We start from the raw sequence: 19,367 nt of genomic DNA, 5'->3' as shown, positions 1-19,367 counted from the left end.
AGAAGAATGAAAAGAAGAAGAAGAATGAAAAGAAGAAGAAGAATGAAAAGAAGAATGAAAAGAAGAAGAATGAAAAGAAGAAGAAGAAGAAGAAGAATGAAAAGAAGAAGAAGAAGAATGAAAAGAAGAAGAAGAGAGAAGAAGAAGAATGAAAAGAAGAAGAAGAAGAAGAAGAATGAAAAGAAGAAGAATGAAAAGAAAAAGAAGAATGAAAAGAAAAAGAAGAAGAATGAAAAGAAGAAGAAGAAGAAGAATGAAAAGAAGAAGAAGAAGAATGAAAAGAAGAATGAAAAGAAGAAGAAGAATGAAAAGAAGAAGAAGAAGAATGAAAAGAAGAATGAAAAGAAGAAGAAGAATGAAAAGAAGAATGAGAAGAAGAATGAGAAGAAGAATGAAAAGAAGAATTAAAAGAAGAAGAAGAAGAATGAAAAGAAGAATTAAAAGAAGAAGAAGAAGAATGAAAAGAAGAAGAAGAATGAAAAGAAGAAGAATAAGAATGAAAAGAAGAATGAAAAGAAGAAGAAGAATGAAAAGAAGAAGAAGAAGAATGAAAAGAAGAAGAAGAATGAAAAGAAGAAGAATTCCAGTACAGCAAAAAGTGTATCTGCAGAGAGCTCCGCTATTTCTGACAGTTCTCTGACAGTTCTGACAGTTCATTTACAGCGGTTGAAACATTGTATCTATTTATTTCCGAATAAAAACATCTGTATCCTAAATGGAAACAAATAGATACAATGTTTCAACCGCTGTAAATGAACTGTCAGAACTGTCAGAGAACTGTCAGAAATAGCGGAGCTCTCTGCAGTGACACTTTTGCCGGCTGATCGGGGAAAATTCGATTCGTGCATCCGAAGTTTGCTAAAATTCGGATTCGATGCGAATCGAATTTTTCCTAATATTCGAAACGAATTCCACTTCGCCAAGTTCGATTCGCTCATCTCTAATATTTAGTATTTGAATGGAATAGTGGAGTCTCAGATAGTATAGCAGTGTTCCTCTGCAACTGTAGATGAATCCCAGGTGATCGCAGCATTCGTTGCAACAGCTGTTCATTACTTCTACTTTCTGGATACTGTGTTTTTCATTATATCACATTGTCCTTTTTATTCATACTTTTGAGGAATTAAAATCTCAAAGGAAATCTTGCCTGATCTTTTTTTGGGACTACAGAATATTTATTATTTTAATCACATTCTAGCATATTATTGTGCATAACAAACTTTTTGCTTGGTGGAGGCAGTTGAAACCCATCAGGATGCCGAATTTGTGCTTTAGCAGAATGGGTGTGAACTGTGTCATATGAATATGTGATAGTCTCTTTGCACTGGAATATTCTGCATTATATAACATGTGATGGCAATATATCATACCCTTCCCCGCCTCTTCTCTGTCCACTTCCACTCCACAGAGGAATCCTGTCCACGGTCCTGTTTTATGGGGAACGGTTTTTCATTTATGATGCTGTATTTCTTTCCTTTGTAGAAGGATCATTAAAAATGTTCCTTTCAAAGCTGGAACTGTATACTTCGATTCTCAGAAATAGCAGCAAGACTAGTACCAGATTGTCTGCACTGCTAACATGCAAATATTGATAAACTGTTTGGCTTGCATATATTTTTTTTCTTTCAATAGACCCTGTCAACCAGACTGTTAATTTAACAAAAAATCTTTCCATTAGATTATATGAGCATATTTTATTCATGTTCTTTACCTATTATAGCATCTCTTCATATGTTCTGGTCATGCTCAAAGCTTCAACCTTTTTGGACAGCAAGTACTATTAACATGGTCAGTCATTTTTCCATACCATTGGACCCCCTTAATCTTGCTTTTGGGTTTCACTGACTTGGGTTTCTTTTCATACTATGCTAGACAAGAAATTTTACTTAGAGATGGTGATCACTACTCCCATGATATCTGGATGGAAGGCGGTTATTAATGGGTCTCTCCCTTTTTACATACAAGCATTTTGGGGTGTAATTCACCACTGTTCCCCAGGGTTCTCTCACAGGGGTTGTTTTTTCTTATTTTTTGCTCTTTACAAACTCACCTATGCAAATAGGAGATGCCCTGTGAAATTTTATAACATTTGGAACAACTGGATAGATGTACACGGCATAATTGTCTGACGGATATGTCCCCTTTTTATATTGTTTATACTTACCCTGTATTTTGAAATAGGCACTACACCCTCCCCCCTTCTTTTTCTCACCTTCTTGATTCTTTTGTCCCCCCCCCCCCCTTTTTTTCCCTCTTTTACCTTCATCCCCCTCTTTGCCATCCCTTTCTCTCCCCTCTCCTTCCCTTTCCTTTCCCGGTCTCTTCCTGTCAGTTCCCATTTCTATTACTACCCTCTGGACAATCAGCTGCTGGAAGTCATTATACAGTAGGTTGATCTTCTCCCTAGGCTCTTCTTTTTCTTCTTCTGTTTTGCTGTATTCACAAATTCTGTGTAATGGCTATGGCATAAAGTATGCACGTTTGTAACATTGCCTGCTTCACCTCAAGTTGGTTGCTTGTGGCTTGTACTGTACCTCTGTTTTTGTGTTCTGTCGCACAAATAAAATAAACTACTGATTTAAAATAAAAAAGCCTCCCTTGTGTAGACATCCAACAGCATCGAGACAACATCGGGCCCCACCATCTTGGATATAATGTCAGTATACTCAGAACTGTTATCCCTATAGCTGGGGTCCCAATGCATCTTAAACAAAGGGCTGGTTCACTGTGGGGGCTAGATCTGCTCTGTGACAGTTGCCGGTTATCAGCAGTACTTTCCTCACGTTGTGACAGCGTGAGGAAAGTGCAGCCGATAGCCGGCAACTGTATTTACTCGGTGATCTGCTGTGCCATTGGACATAGCTGATCGCGTGGTAAAAGACCGCTGTGATTGGCCTTTTACCTCATCACTCGATCAGCTGTGTCCGGAGATCGCCCAGTGCGCTCCGCTGGGGGCACGCGGGAGGGCGCGTTCTGGAAGGACGTCATATGAGGCCCTCCCAGAACTGGACAACCAAACTGTAGCCATCATTTGGCTATTGCGAGGTTGGCAGATGGTTAACGGGAGTTGTATCACGGGTAGCAAGGTAGAAACTGGCAGCTACAGACTAGTGTGTTTAACATCTGTCATAGGTAATTCATAGAATAACTCCTAAAAATGCAGGATCACTTTAAAAAAAAAAAAAAAGAAACTTGCTGGACCCAATGCAGCATGGCTTTCCTATGGGCAGATCATCTCACATTCTATCTGAGAACATTTGCAGTATAGTCAAACAATTCAATTAAACTAGGGTGGTGCTGTGGACATAGCCCAGGGGTGGGCAAACTTTTTGACTTGAGGGCCGCAATGGGTTCATATATTGGACCCGGGGGCCGGACCAAGAGTAGATGAATGATGTATATGTGTCATCCATAGTAAGTATAGTAATATTCCCCCATAGTAAGCATAGTAATCCCCCATATAGTAATTCATCCCCCATATAGTAATTCATCCCCAATATAGTAATTCATCCCCCTTAGTAATTCAACCCCATAGTAATTCATCCCCCATATAGTAATTCATCTCCCATAGTAATTAATCCCCCATAGTAATTCATCCCCCATATAGTAATTCATCCCCCATATAGTAATTCATCCCCCATATAGTAATTCATCCCCCATAGTAATTCATCCCCCATATAGTAATTCATCCCCCATATAGTAATTCATCCCCCCTATAGTATTTCATCCCCCCTATAGTAATTCATTCCCCATATTGTGTCAATTCACTTACTTTGCTCCGCGCGTTCCTCTCGCCGTGTTCCCGCGCCGTTCCGGTCTTCAGGGCGGACTGTGAGAGGAGCCTAGCTCCCCTGCTGCCCCGCCTCACGCTGCCCCGCTCCTCACGCTGCCCCGCCTACACACATCCTGACAGGCAATGTTTGCCATGCTCCGCGGGCCGGATTAAAAGGTCCGCCGGGCCGTAGTTTGCCCATTGCTGACATAGCCCATCTTGATTTCAGCAAAGCATTTGATACGGATCCACATAATGATCTCATAAAAACGTTGCACAAGCAAGGACTTAACCCTTGGATAGTTCAGTTGACTAAAGGATAGATATCCAGGTTTGGTTGTAAATGGGGTTCATTCTGAACAGAGACTAAGCAGAAGTGGTGTACCACAAGGCTGTATACTAGATACTGTTCTTATTTTATCCGTTTGAAAGTGATATCACTAAAGGTTTTGTAGGTAAGCTATGTGTTTTGGACACAAAGGTGTGCAAATAGGTTGATTTTGTTAGATGTGTTTGTAACATGGAACATGATTTGGCATTTCTGGAAGATTGGTCAAAGCACAAGAAACAAGTTAAAGTGTTACTAAACCCACAACAGTAAAATCAGTCTGTATATGCAGTAAAGGATGCTTGTTATACTCACTGTGAACCTATTGGGTTAATCCTCTGCATTGTGAAAAAACGCGGTTTGATCTTAACTTCTCTGATCCTCCCCTTCTTTCAGTGTCCCCTCTTATCTCCTAATAAGATATATTGTGTGGAGACACTCTGCACATGCTCAGTTTGGTGTGTATTGCTAGAGAGGTTTTTTTTTTTTTTTTTTTTCTTGGGAGAGTGCATGTGATCAGCACAGGACCAATCAGCACTGTGCAGAAAGAGGTCAGGGGTTCTTTATCCTCCTGGTGCAGAAAGAAAACTCCTCCTACAAGCTTTAACATGTGCTCTGCTGGACACTGATAAAAGTCACAAGACTGCTCTAACTGCTGATGAGAAAAGGTATTTAGCAGTTTATATTTACTAAAATAATTGCATTTCCATGTTCTGTGCACTGTGGGAGACCAGATATAGTGAATGCAAGGTCTGGGGTTTAGTAACACTTTAAATGTTTCTGAGTGCAAAATAATGTACCTAGGGAAAAATAATCCCTTGTCAGAATACAATATTGGGGGTACAGTGTTGGGCAGATTTACAGAGGAAAACAATTTGGGGATACGTATTTCAGATGTGGCCAGGCAGTGGAAAAACAGAATTTTATGGTGCATCACTAGGGGGATCATAAAACAAGGGGAAGGTGGTCCTGGTTCCCCTAGCCCTTTACCTATACCTTGTTTTAGAATACTGTGTCCAGTTCTGGAAACTTGGCTTACAAAGAGATATTGATAAGAAAGAACAAGTCCAAAGACAGACAACAAAAATGGTGAAAGGTGTGGGGAATAAAACCTCTGGAGAGACTTCAGGAACTTAATATGTACAGTGTGAAGGAAAGAAGAAAAAGGGGCGTTATGATTGAAACCTTTATATACATTAAGGGTGTATATAAGGTTCAGAGGGGCAGTTTTTTTAATATGAAAGCTGAAATCCAGAACATGTGGACATGACCTCATTGATACCTATTTTTACCTGCAGGCTGAAAGTTTTGTTTATTAATATGCTATTTACACTGTTGGTTGTTTTTACATTCTGGGTATTTAGGTTCTTGCTGTCTAACATCTTCTTGGCAATTTCAAAACCTGTTCTTAAACTACGCTTTGTATCTTACATTTTTTCAATAAAAATGTACTGAAAGTGAAAGTATTCTTTTACCAAAAAAGTAGTTGATGCTTGGAATAGTCTTCCATCAGAGGAAGGGAGTCAGTCAACAGTAAGTTGATTCAAACATGCTTGGAACAAACATAGATCTACAGTATACTGAGAAGAAAAACTTAAAAAAATGAAATAACCCTTATAAATCTGTTTTGGGCTGATAACCGAACCCTGGTTGCTAAAGCCACCCAGTATAGGGTAGCAGATGATTGACTTCCAATGCTCTTCTATGATACACACTTATCAGTACTTTCCTATAAATGCTCCATGGTGCCCCACCTTCTGAATGTTGGTAAGAGTCTTATACCCCTATATTGGAGGGCTGCTGCAGTTCTTAGTATTAAGGAATTATTATTGAAGGTACAAGCCATTCAGTAAGTGGAGGAATGGAGGCATCAATGTTCAGATAATTATCATAAATATTATATCACTTGGGCGCTATGGATTGACTTTAGTACCTCTGACTTGTGCAAACAGTTAATACAGTAATGCATTATTGGAATGATCTCTTACATATGAGTTATACCATACACATTTTCTCAATGATTGCGAGTGGCTGGGGTTAGCTTACATGGTATATTAGTCAGCTGTGTTTTCTTGTATCGTTCTCTCTTGACCTTAGCCCTAGGGGGATTGACCTGTAGGCCAGCAAATCCTGGGACTTCTTTTCTTTTTAACATCACTCTATTTTCTTTCTACTCCTCCTTTTTACTCCCATTGATTCACATCTTCACAAATGGGATACACCTGGATTGAGTAATGTATGCCATTTCCAGTGTATCTGTTTGTTTTGTACCCACTTCAGCTGGTGGTAAATGGCCCTTTTTATGTTTGACGGTATATGGAAGCATTGTGGTGCTATGTATATTTATGGGGGCTTTTTATGTCTTGTTTGTAATTTTTTTTTTTTAATCAAAATAAAAGAAAATATTTAAAAAATTAAAGAAAGTCTCAGACGTGATGGACCATTCGGTCTTTTTTTCTGCCATCTCTCTTCTAGATTTAAATAGTTTACATGGCTTAAAAAAGACCCAGGTCCATTCAGTTCAACCTGTGTGTGTCTCTGTAATTTTTATTCTCTAACAATCACCATAGCTCTATATATTCTGCTTCCTGAGAACGTCAGCTCAAGGACCTCAAATATTTTTGAGGCTGTCCTGAAAACATGTGGGCAGTGAAACAAGCAGTCGTGAAAGTATATGAGCAAAAAGTAGCTGTTGTGGCAATATATGGACAACAAAAGGGCAGTCGGTGTACTAATTAGCTCCTCCGGTCAACTTGCCTCTGTTTTAATATTTGCACGCATACACAGTGGGATAGTCCAAATAAGTTGGGATTTTCCATATTAAATGATGATTGATGTTTGGGTATGGGAACTACTAAGAAAATATTTTTTTCTGTTTTATGAATCTTGCATGTTTTTATTGCGCTGCATTTTCCATTCCAGGCACGTGAAGGTGGATGTTCCTGATAAGCTGGGCTTCACTCCCCTTATGGTGGCTGCACAGAAAGGATATCTCCGGTAGAGATTTGTGTATTTTATTCCATTCTGCCCTTCCATTCATACAGTTATCCAGGTCACTGTGTAGGTGCAGAATTATCCTATCCCATTTTCAGCAATGATTAGGCCCAAGTGAAAACTGTGCATACAGTAAATATATGTGTGGGACGAATGTTCTGTAATTGGTGCAGCTGGCTGTTATTATTGGCGGTATGGGATCTGGCCAAGAGTACTGGAGACTTCTGCGGTAATGCCAATCACCTGGCTGAAATGCAGAAGGTGTCACAGGAGGCCCAAATTCAGAAGACCTCGTCCTACAGAGATGTATTATCTTTAGGATCACTTGATCCTATTTTGTAACGTAAGAGAAAAAAATAAAATGTAATGGATGGCAGCTATTGAATTGAACATATATATCCCATAATGTCTAACCAGCATCAGTGGAATGGAGTTTAATTACTGGACACATCACCTCTTATACCGTGGGAATGATTTATAACATGAGGATAAGAAAAATGCTTGTTGCCCTTGGGACTGTGATTTTATCTTTTTCTTACCAGAAAGAAGGAAAATAGCTGCTGGTTGCTTGTCAACAAACAAATATGAATCTTTGACCTTTTTGTTTTAAAGGGTCTTAAAAGTATACTCTAGTCAAAGGAAATGCAAAAGGACCAGCTTAGGCTACACAACATACCTGATTTATGGTTTTAATGTTCATCTTATCATCTTGTTTAATTGGCAGCCCAAGGCTTATAACTGCTGTTATCTTTATCTTACAAATAGCTCTGAATCTGACCCTATTAAAATTTGCACTACCTGTTTCCAGGCTCCACCATCTGTCATTCCTAGAGAGTGAGGTTGCGCCATTCACAGTCATGTAAGAAGGTAGTTCCTTCAGAAGCATTGTTAAGTGTGCTGAATTTGTCTTCTATGGATAGTATAATAGTCTGTTTGCAAGTGGGTTCAGTTGCTGTTGACCAATGGTAGGGGACCCTTCCATTGAACAGTATCCTGTTCCCTGCCAGGACACAATGATCAGTGCTTGCCCCCATTAGCTGTGAGTGCTGCTTGGATGCCAGTCAGCTGCTGGTTTGTCAGCATGCCCATTTGACAGAAGCTGGATGTTAGGCCAGCTTCTGTTGGACAGACTGCTGTAAGCACTGGCCGAATGTCGTCCAGTTTCTGCTGGACCAGGCAATATTCAGCCAGTGTGTACCAGCCTTAAGAAAACCTGGAATGTATTTAGCAAGTTTAAACTAATTTTAAAGTGAATAAATAGGGTTTGTTTATGTATTCTGTTAATAAATTTTACTTTTTAAAATTTAGTTTGATTTCTTTTAATTTTTGTCACTTATTCATATCCAAATTTCATATTTATTTAATATTCACCACTAACAGCTAGTAGATATAAAGTTTAATTCTAGTTCCAGAAAGGCTTCAAAATGTTGCTTTACTACTGAGCTGTGTTGTGAATTGACCTGCGGGATATCCGAGTGCACTCAATGAGAAAGCTGAACAAATCATAGGAGGCACACCTCCTGTCTGTCCTGCTCATAGAAAGGGGGGGGGGGTATGGAGAGCGCTAAATCTGGGGCAACTCTGCATAGAAACCAATCCGCTTCCAGGTTTTATTTATTGTCAAGCTTAATTGAAGTTAGAAGCTGATTGGCTACCATGTACAGCTGTACCAGATTCTGAGTGCTCCAGTTTAAATTAACCCCAGTGTCCATCAAAACTTTCTCTTTGCAATAGGAGACAGCAAATGTTAGTGCTGGAATTTCTTATAAGACTACCAGCATGCTCTGCAAACAAAGTAACATGGAAGCAGCCAAAATCCAATGTTTCTTTTTAAAATAAATATTTTATACAGGCAAAACAGATAGACATTATCAGTTTATAACCGTGTAATAAAACTAATCAAGAACTGTTATAGTTTCCCTTAAAGCCATACATTTTGTATCATAATACTTCACTACCTATGGCTTCTTGTGGGGGCCGAATTCTTCTGACTTCTGACAACCTTGGTCAGCTACCAAATGAATGTTTTGGAATGACTACTATCAGATTTGTTTAATTTCTGTGAGTATCTATGTGCTGTAAGACTGTGATAAGTATTTTTGGCTGAGCCGTTTGTCTTGCTATGTTTTCCTAGACTGGTGAAGTTACTGGTTGAATTTGGAGCAAACGTAAACCAGGATAATGGAAGTGGAAAGAACAGGTATGTGTTACTGACTTAAATTGGAACTCAAAAGTGAGATTTTGTCTGTTATAGGGAAAATATAGAAATGTTAATTGTTCTCAAGCTGAGCCCTGAAAATGTACCTTCTATCTGCAATTCCCCCTGAAAAAAAGGAATGTACCTCTTGCTATGTGAGAAAGAAAAATATCACCAGCACACCAAGGAATCCTCAAAAGGGTCTGAAGTTTTATTTAGTGGTCACATAATATCAACAGCGGCAATGTTTCAGAGCCACGCGGGGCCCCAAGTTAGGGGCCCTATGTGGCTCCGAATCATTGCCGTTGTTGATATTATGTTACCACTAAATAAGATTTCGGACCTTTTAGAGCAGCGGTTCTCAACTTGTGGGTCGCGACCCCTTTGGGGGTCGAACGACCCTTTCACAGGGGTCGCCTAATACCACCGGAAAACACATATTTCTGATGGTCTTAGGAACGGAGACACTGCTCCTCTATTTGTCTCCAGGCGGGTCCGCCCACATGCAGGTAGACTCTATGAGGTAGTGGTGAGGGCGGCCAGAGGGGCTCAGCAGGGTGTCCCGCACTCCCGGCTTCTACAAGCCTCTCACACTGAACTAACACCAGCACACTGACTGACCTGTTCCCTCTTCCATGTGCATTATGAGTGGCTGGCCAGGCTGGAGGTTCCTCCCCTGCAGGTGGCGGGTCGGAGGTGCCCCACTGCCACCCATTGGCTGCCTTGCACCTGCTTCATGTTTGCACGGGCGGGCAGCTGCTCACAACAGCTGGATAGATGTGAGCCGGTCCCCCCTTTGTCTCCAGGGAGGGGGGATCTGGTTACCCGCGGAGCGTGTGCCCTACGGCCACTCACCTCCCACAGAGACTTCTCCTCACAGCACTTGTATGAGGGCTGGTACCGGGGCACACGGCCCGCTAGAAGGAAGTACACAGCGACCAGCAATCCCAAGCTTTCCGAGGTCATACAAGGAGCCTCAGGACAGACGACTTGTTGGTGTGGTAGAGGGCTGATATCCCTGGGGGGGAGAATACTGGCCATACACACTTCAATTTTACTATCAGATCCAATTGGCAATCATATTAACTTCTGTTCCCATCACATTTCTTTAGTTGATTGACCAGGGCGCAAAATGATCGACTGTTTTGCATCGATTGGCCGCACTGAGAAGCTTTTTCCATCAATTGTACCGTATTTCTATCAATTTATGAGATTGCATGGTGAGAACAGAGATATGGTCGATAATCTGAGATTGTATCTTTCAAATATCGATCAAAATCCACTTCCCCCTCCGTGGCTGATCAAGTTATTGTGTTATTGCTAGTGGTGCACTGAAATGAAAATTCTGGTGTCAAAAGGTTGAGATCCTCTGTTCAAGTAGATACCTTGGTGTGCTGGTGACATTTTTCTTTCTGGTTTGTCTGCAGTTCCCAGCCTATGATCACTACAACACCCAAACACTATTCACAGCCACTTGCAGGAAAGTGCGTTGGGAAAACTACATTTTCATCCTGCTATGTGAGGATGCCTAGGCAATGCTTTAACTGTTATAGGCACCACTAAATACAATGATCTCAACTAGCTTCTGGTTCCTGTGCTGAGCGGCTGTCCTGCTGCTTAGTGAACACAAGAGGTTGCTTTCTCAGCATGAGAGCCAATCAGGGAATACTTTTCATTTTCTTAGTGAATGCAGAGCTTTCTCTCATTGGACGAAATGGAGAGATGAGGTGGTGATGTCACAATCTCAACTTTGTCCAATCAGAGAACAATTTGCATTCACTGAGAAAATGTGAAGTCTTCGAATGGTGCCTGTTCTGAGTGGGCAATCTCCTGTATTCAGCAGTTCAGCTGTTCTGCATAGCATGCAAAAGCTTGCAGCAATCACTGTAGTAGTGATGCCTACACCCACTCAAAACTATTTTGCAAATGTGGTATATTTGCAAGTGTCTTCATCGTTGTGTCTGCAAAGCATCCCAATTGTTTTACATGTTTTATTAGTAACACCTCATCTGGAATATGCAGTTCAGTTTTGGGTACCAATTCACAAAAAGAACATTGGGGGACTGGAGAAGGGCAACCAAACTGATAAGAGGCATGGAGGAGCTCAGCTATGAGGAAAAGATTAGAGGAACTGAATTTATTCTCTCTTGAGAAGAGGAGATTAAGGGGGGATATGATCTCCATGTATAAATACATCAGTGGTTCATATAGTGAACTCGGTGTAGAGTTATTCACCCTGAGGTCATCACAGAGGACAAGGGGGCACTCTTTAAGTCTGGAGGAAAAGAAATTTAATCTCCAAACACGGAAAGGTTTCTTCACAGTGAGAGCTGTGAAAATGTGGAATAGACTCCCTCAAGAGTTGGTTCTGGCCAGCTCAGTGGATTGCTTTAAAAAAGGCCTGGATTGTTTCCTAGATACACAGAATATAACTGGATATAACATTTATAGGTAAAGTTGATCCAGGGAATATCCGATTGCCTCTCGGGGGAACAGGAAGGAATTTTTTCCCCTAAAAAGCAAATTGGATCATGGTTTGCTGGGGCTTTTTGCCTTCCTCTGGATCAGTTCTGTGTATAGGATTATAACTTCTTATTTTTTTTTTTGGTTAAACTGGATGGACGTTTGTCTTTTTTGAGCCAGACTAACTATGTAGCGCTATCCCCACAGGGGCTGCTTGATAATGCTTGTCCCTAGTGGTTGCCCTGACCTTGAAAGCCTTTTGACACTCTGGGTTCAGACATATTTCAACAAAATAGAACAGGGGTCTCCAAACTTTTTAAACAAAGGACCAGTTTACTGTCCTTCAAACTTTACGGGGGCTGGGCTGTGGTCAGTGGGAGTAGAAAATATCCTGGTGTCAGTGGCAGTAAACTATGCCCCATCACTGTAGAGTAATCATAATCCAATTGAATTTACCGAATCTAACAAATTTATCAAGCTATCGAATCAACCCAATGTAATACGAATTAAACCATTATAGTTAAAGAAATAAGCCATTGTAAGCAGTGTTATATGAAGAAGAGTGAAGTTATTAAAGAAGTTAACTAAAGTATTCGGTGTGCTCTTTAACCACTTGCCTACCAGGCACTTATACCCCCTTAATTACCAGGCCAATTTTCAGCTTTCAGCGCTGCCGCACTTTGATTGACAATTGCGCGGTCATGCAACATTGTACCCATATGAAATTTTGATCATTTTTTTTTCACAAATAGAGCTTTCTTTTGGTGGTATTTAATCGCCACTGGGCACTTTACTTTTTGCGCTATAAATAAAAAAAGTGCAAAAAATTTGAAAAAAAAAAAAGTTTCTTTGTTTCTATTATAAAATTTTTCAAACAGGTAATTTTTCTCCTTCACTGATGTGCGTTGATGAGGTAGCACTGATGGGCACTGATAGGCGGCACTGATGGGCACTGATAGGCAGCACTAAAGGGCACTGATAGGCTGTACTAATGAGGTGGCACGGATAGGCGGCACTGATAGACAGCACTAATGAGGTGTCACGGATAGGCAGCACTAATATGCAGCACTGATAGGCGGCACTGATAGGCGGCACTGATAGATGACACTGATGATGGGTACTGATAGATGGCACTGACTGGCATCACTGCTGGGCACTGACTGGCGGCACTGACTGGCACAACCGCTGGGCACTGACTGGTGGCACTGACTGGCAGCACTGCTGGGCTGCACTGGTGGGTGGCACTGGTGGGCAGCACTGGTGGGTGGGCACAGGTGGGTGGCACTGGTTGGCACAGGTGGGTGGGCACAGGTGGGTGACACTGCTGGGCACAGGTAGGTGGCACTTCTGGGCACAGGTGTGTGACACTGCAGAGTGGCACAGGTGGGTGCACTGCTGGGCACAGGTGGGTGCACTGCTGGGCACAGGTGGGCGGAGCTAGTGGGCTCACTGCTGGGCACAGGTGGGCGGAACTTGCGGGTGGCACTGCTGGGCACCGATCATCAGGGCACTGATCATCAGTGCCCTGATGATCGGTGCCGATCCCCGCTCTGACAACTGCCGGTTCTCGGCAGTACTTTTCTCACGATCTGATAGCGTGAGGAAAGTGCAGCCGAGAACCGGCACTTGCATTTTCCTCTGATCAGCGTGTCATTGGACACCGCTGATCACGTGGTAAAAGGCCGCTGTGATTAGCCTTTTACCACATCACGTGATCAGCTGTGTCCGTAGGACACAGCAATCACGGAGATCGCCGGGTGCGCGCACCCTGGGGCGCGCAGGAGAGCGCGTTCTGGGAGGACGTCATATGACGTCCACTCAGAACTGGCCGGCCGCAGTGCAGCCGTCATTCGGCTATCTGCGGTCGGCAGCTAGTTAAACCTACTGCATCCATAGAGGGGCATTGGAGGAATTCTTTGGTATTGGGGGGAGGAATAGTGCCCCATCAATGGTGGCAATGGGAGGATTTGTGCCCCATCATTGGTGGCAGGGGGAGGATTAGTGCCCCATTGTTGGTGACAATGGGAGGGAAAGTGCCCCATCCTTAGTGGCAGTGGGATGAACAGTCCCCCATATTGGTGTCAGTGGGAGGAATAGTGCCCCATCATTGGTGTCAGTGGGTAGAATAGTGCCCCATTGTTGGTGGCAGGAACTATGCTCTGTTGCTGACAGTGGAGGGAATAATGCCCCAAGGGCCAGATGAAATCAAGCAAAGGACTGCAGTTTGGAGGCCAATGGTAAAGAATAATAATGCAAGAGACACAATTCTTTAGTAACACCTCTATAATATTCTTGTTCAAAAGAGTAGGCTACAGGAATAATGGGTTTAAGATATACAACCACAGTTAACGCATTAAAGCAGAACACTGGTGAAATAGAAATAATCAATGAGTTACGTTAATAAGATTATACAGTCATGAGAAATAAGGTTCAACTATTTAGTTGCAACATCAGCAGCAAGAGGGGGGAAGAAAAAGCTTGCTGACTAGCTCCCTGGGTCACCTGCTCCGCAATGGGAAATGTAGAGAATTATGTAAACGGATACTCCAGCACGTGTATATATACTGTATCCTAATTTGAATAACAATGGCCTTAAAAAGAAAAAGTCCCTTTAAGTAGAGATTGCAACATGAATCCTGTGATGTTTAAAGCTATTGATATGGTTGTATCTGTAGTCTTCTGCTAGCAATGGTGGGGGCCATAAACATTTGTGAATACTGGTAATTCAATTAAGTTAAACAGACTGTGGTACTGCTCAAAGCAAAGATCTTCTGATACTGAGGTATAAAGGTGTTTGCATGCAGTGTCTCTAGACTGATGACAGAATAGGTTTGGAATCTGCCTGCTCACCAATCTTATTGTTAGCAGGGCCTCCTGGGAAGAGAGTTCTTGCTTAGGCTCTTGTCTGTTTGCAGGGATGTGCAGAGTTACTTCCTGACAGCCTGACAGTGTGGTGAGCAGAGATGTCTGTGGGAAGACCGGACAATGACACTCCCAATGCAGAGAAGCTGATGCAGTCACGGTGTGGCGATTGGTATCACTGCTGTGCTGAACTGATGTGCATAGTTCCGCAGAAGTACGCCAGCAATCTGTCTCTGGAGGAGAATGGCAGTCCCCCTGTGTTCAGCTATAAATCCCCCTCCAAGAGAGTGAGTCAGTCCCTTGCTGTAGAATATATCTGCTTTCTCAGCTTCTCGTTTGCCAGCTCTCTGGAGTTGTAGTTGAGCCTGCACTCAGGAATACAGTCTGCATTGGCTATACAACTACAGATCCCAAGATCCTCTTTGTCAGAAGAACTGTAATAACTCTGCTAACAGGAATGTGATGTAGCAGTCCCAGTCCTGTGCACTTAGGGGAAAAAGAATAATCATAGTCTCACCTGTAAAAATCCCTGAATGGCATAATGGTATGGCCGGCACCTGGCAACATACAGATTGTACAGAATTCCCTTGCACATACTATATGTCAAACTGTCTTTTGCGCAGTGTGATCAATGGTTTGAGAAGTCACCGCAAAGGAGCTATAGATACAGCTGTGTCTATGGAATGTTCTATCTATCGAATATCGTCCCAGTACACTCAGTGCCATCTTGCCATGTTTTGGATTCTAAAAGGAAGCAATATGGGCAGGAAATAGTACACAGATAGTAATTATTGGCGTAGTATTTGATTTCCTGTAATACATCTGGTCTATACATCTGATATAGCTTTTTCAGCAGATGGAATAGTAGAAATGTGTCAGTCAGCTTGTTTGTCTATTCATAGGAAGCCAAATCTGTGTGTTTTCGATAACAATGTACATATTGCATGACAAACAATTTACTTACAGACATTCTGGTACATCAAATTGATTTGCCTTCAGAGTTGGCTCCTGGATATAGAGCTGATAAAATATTTAGTGGAATTTAATTTCATTTTGGTGCAGAAAGTACGACTCAATACAAAGTGAAAGTAAGTTAACAGTATACTTTTTAAGCAGAGATCTTGATGATTTTACTGCAGTGTGACTGCAGCTATTTACAGGTATTGCTTGGTTAGTTAAGTTCTAATGAATGTTAGACACTAAAAGATTGATTTACTAAAACTGGAGTGTGCAAAATCTGGTGCAGCTCTGCATAGAAACCTGTCGGCTTCTAGTTTTTTTTTGTCAAAGCTTAAAGCATAACTCCATTACTTTTTTTCCCCATGCATTGGGGCAGTGTCTGCACTGCATGAGCTAACTGCCCGTTTTGTCCAGGGGCTCACAGAAAGGCTATACTTAACCCGTTTCTCCGAAAAACAGTGCTGCCCCATGTACAGTGGGGGACTGTTTCTGCTGTCCCTACGTCCAGAGCTGGTCTATGGGCGTGATGATGCCAAGAACAGTGCGTGCACAAGACCGCTAGCACGTGGAGCAGAAGGATCGGCGAGGACCGGTTTTGTGCTTGGAGGATCAGCAGATTAGGTAAGTATATCTCCACTCTGCAATCCCCTAGACAAGAATGAGCAGTTAACCCATACAGTGCGGGCACAGCCCCACTGCATGGGAAATTTTTTTCTTCTTGGAATTCTTCTTTCTAACTCTAATTGAACTAGCTGAAGTTAGAATCTGGTTGGCTACAATGCACAGCTGGACCAGATTTTACACTCTCCAGTTGTAGAAAATCAAGCCCTAAGTTGTGTGTGTGTGTATATATATATATATATATATATACACAAACCGAATAGAGGTTGTTCTTCCATCAGATTGCAGCCTCTGTTCCTCACATGATTGGCAGCTCCTCTCTTCCATTCTAACTACTTCTACACTCTTTAGGACTTATGACAGACCCACTGGTTTCAATACATTGAGTGACACATAGTATGTAGCTCAAGAAACCATAGACCAGTCAGAAAACTTTACCTACATACTTTTTATGGGTCAGTAACTCAACATTAAGAAGCCAGAGGCTCAGCATGACAGCCAGGCAGTTACCAGTGAGTGGTCAGAAATGGTAACCACAATGTTTCTCTCAAGACAAGTTTTAGGTTTAATTTGGCTCAGAATCAAGGACTAGTGCTGGTTATGTCTCCAGTTTCCACTTCATCACCTGTTTCTTTGTCTTTGTTTCCTGTCCCAGTGAACACACCAAACCGTGAAAGGAAATTTCCCAACAGGGGACAAAGTGACAAAGAAAAAGAGACCTGGCAGAGATTTTAAACCTTTCTTTGGGCCTGTGTCAATGGACTTTTGCTCACTTCAAAGTTTTTTTGCATTCCCATACAAATTTATCGTAATTCAAAAGTTGCTTGAAGCAAGTCAAATGCAAGTCAGAAGGAAGTCAACTGCATGTCAGATGTGCTTGTTAATGAATTCTGAATTATTTTAGAAGTGTCTTAAACCAATGCCATGGAAACAAGCCCAAAGCCATTCAACACAGCCCATTGGTCTATCCATTATTTTGCTTTACATCAGGGCAAAGTAATAGAACTGTTGATAACCAAGCCCATTGTCTGCTGATATTTTTGCTTCTCTGCATTCCCCTTCTGCTCCTGATTGTCTTTTGGAGCCTTGTGAAGTGCCTGCTGCGTGTATGTATAAGGTGCGTGTGAATATCTTCCCATGATCCCACAATGCAACTCTGGGTGGCCAGTCTCCAGGTCCAAGTGATGTGTAGTCAGGATGGGAAGAGGAGGGGGGGGGGGGGGGGCGGCTAGTCTTATGTAAGCTCTGACCATAACTGAGTGTATTTTTTTTAGGGTCTGACAAGTGAACAGGGCAGCAGGAATGTGTGGGAAGGATGGTTATCAGCAGTGGAGGGGCTTGGTTGGCAAGTGAATCCTGCTACTCTTCCCTGCATGGGCAAAATACAGTTTTGCTTTACGTTGGTATTTCTACAACAAGTTTGGGGTTCTTTTACTATTTTTGTTCTAGAAGATGGTATAAGGTTAGTGCAGGCACCTCTTTGTGCTTATGTTAAAGTGAACCTGTGGACAGGCTGTGCACATACTGTATTCAAGTGTTTACGTATTCTTAAGCAGATAATAACTTTAACACAAGCCCCACTGGCCTCTGTAACTACAAGCATTATGGAGCATTTCATCCTCAAAGTTCATAACAGAGACACTGAAGCTTGGTGAGCTAAAGCTGAAACTGAATAGAACCCCAAGTCAGTGTTTCTGCTATGAGCTTCAAGTGTAAAATTGCTCCACAATGCCTGTAGCTACAGAAGGTTTGTTTTAATTCTGATTTATTGCTTGCTAAGGATATTTAGACACTTGAATGTCTTTACCCTGACCGCAGGTTCACTGTAACATTCTTATGTCAGTTACAGTGGTAGAATTCAGTGCAGGCACACAGGGCAGAACAGAAATGATCTACATTATACATCTTTTTAGTAAGACATTGCACAGCAGAATGTCCATGTGCATGGTGCTGTGAATAGCAATACACTGGATTTTCCATTCCTCCTCCCCTACCAGTAAACACAATAATACTTATCACTGGAGATATAGCACTTTGTGGTACTTTATTAAACAAGGTTGTATGTTAGCCTTGGGGTCTGTAAGCTGTGCGGTCTAGGTGCTACTAGACCTCTGAGCATTTCATATCATTCCTAAATATAGATCCATTTCAGTAATTTATCACATTTGGTCTGTTTAAGTTCAGCTATTGTTGGCATGAAGAGCTTATGGTTGTTTTCACGCTAACGGACTACTATGCTGTGGTGCACTATATTGTAAAAAAAAATTGCAAATCCAATTTTTGGTTTGTTGTGGTGCGTTGGCAGCCCATTCAATTGAATAGTCTACCTTAGTATAATGCATGTTAATACACAATGCGCATGCATTTATTCTTTTCACCAGTAAACCACACTGGAAAAATGGACTACGTTTACTTTAAGTGTGGAATTGCATAGCGGTGCAGGCAGGCTTCAATAAGTTAATCAGTCCCACAGGAACATGCATTGCAGAATGGAAGATTTTGCTTATTAATGCATGTGCATTAAAGTTGAATTCCAGTCAAATTGTAACTAAGCCTAAATCTACTTCCACCCCATTCTAAACCTATCTACCCTGTAAAAGAAAAGATGTCTATATTTACCTATTTTGAAGCTGCTCCGGTTCAATCACATGATCGGGTCCCAGCGCCAGCTTCACTGTAGAGGAGAGGCAGCAACAATGGCTGCAGAGCCTGTGAGATGACATCACCCATGGTTTTACTATGGGGCAGCCATTATCGGCTGTCCCTTCTCTGCACTAAAGCCAACACCGGGATTCAATCTTGTTACCGGACTGGAGCAACTTCAGAATATGTAAGTATAGATACAGTTGCAAGAAAAAGTATGTGAACCCCTTGGGATTACGTGGAGTCACAACAAGTCTAAGTCACAACAATAGAAGAACACAGTCTGCTGAACTTAATACTACACAAACATTAGATGTTGCCATGGTTTATGTTCAGCAGACTGTGTTCTTCTATTGTTGTGACTTAGATGACGTTCAGAGCACATTTTATACCCAATTCATGCGAAACTCCACGTAATCCCAAGGGGTTCACATACTTTTTCTTGCAACTGTATCTTTTCTTTTGCAGGTTGGATAGAATAGTCTTAGAATAGGGGTGGGAGTAGATTTAGGTTAGACTGGAGTTCC

The 19,367-nt window shown here is 41.9% G+C and overlaps 1 protein-coding gene across 1 annotated transcript in view; it reads left to right on the top strand.

Moving 5' to 3' along the window:
- Positions 1 to 19,367, top strand: part of FANK1 (fibronectin type III and ankyrin repeat domains 1) — a 153,077-nt gene that overhangs the window by 113,409 nt on the left and 20,301 nt on the right. The window contains exons 5-6 of the mRNA XM_089669648.1: positions 7,023 to 7,097; positions 9,229 to 9,294. Coding sequence (XP_089525774.1) covers positions 7,023 to 7,097; positions 9,229 to 9,294 — 141 coding nt within the window. The remainder of the gene's footprint in view (positions 1 to 7,022; positions 7,098 to 9,228; positions 9,295 to 19,367) is intronic.

This window comes from Staurois parvus, unplaced genomic scaffold (genome assembly GCF_062004578.1).
Source record: "Staurois parvus isolate SC_StPar_1 unplaced genomic scaffold, SC_StPar_1.0 ptg000009l, whole genome shotgun sequence".
In the NCBI taxonomy this organism is placed as follows: domain Eukaryota; kingdom Metazoa; phylum Chordata; class Amphibia; order Anura; family Ranidae; genus Staurois; species Staurois parvus.
The sequence above is the reverse complement of the archived record's forward strand: the minus strand, read 5'-3'. Positions and strand labels throughout refer to the sequence as shown.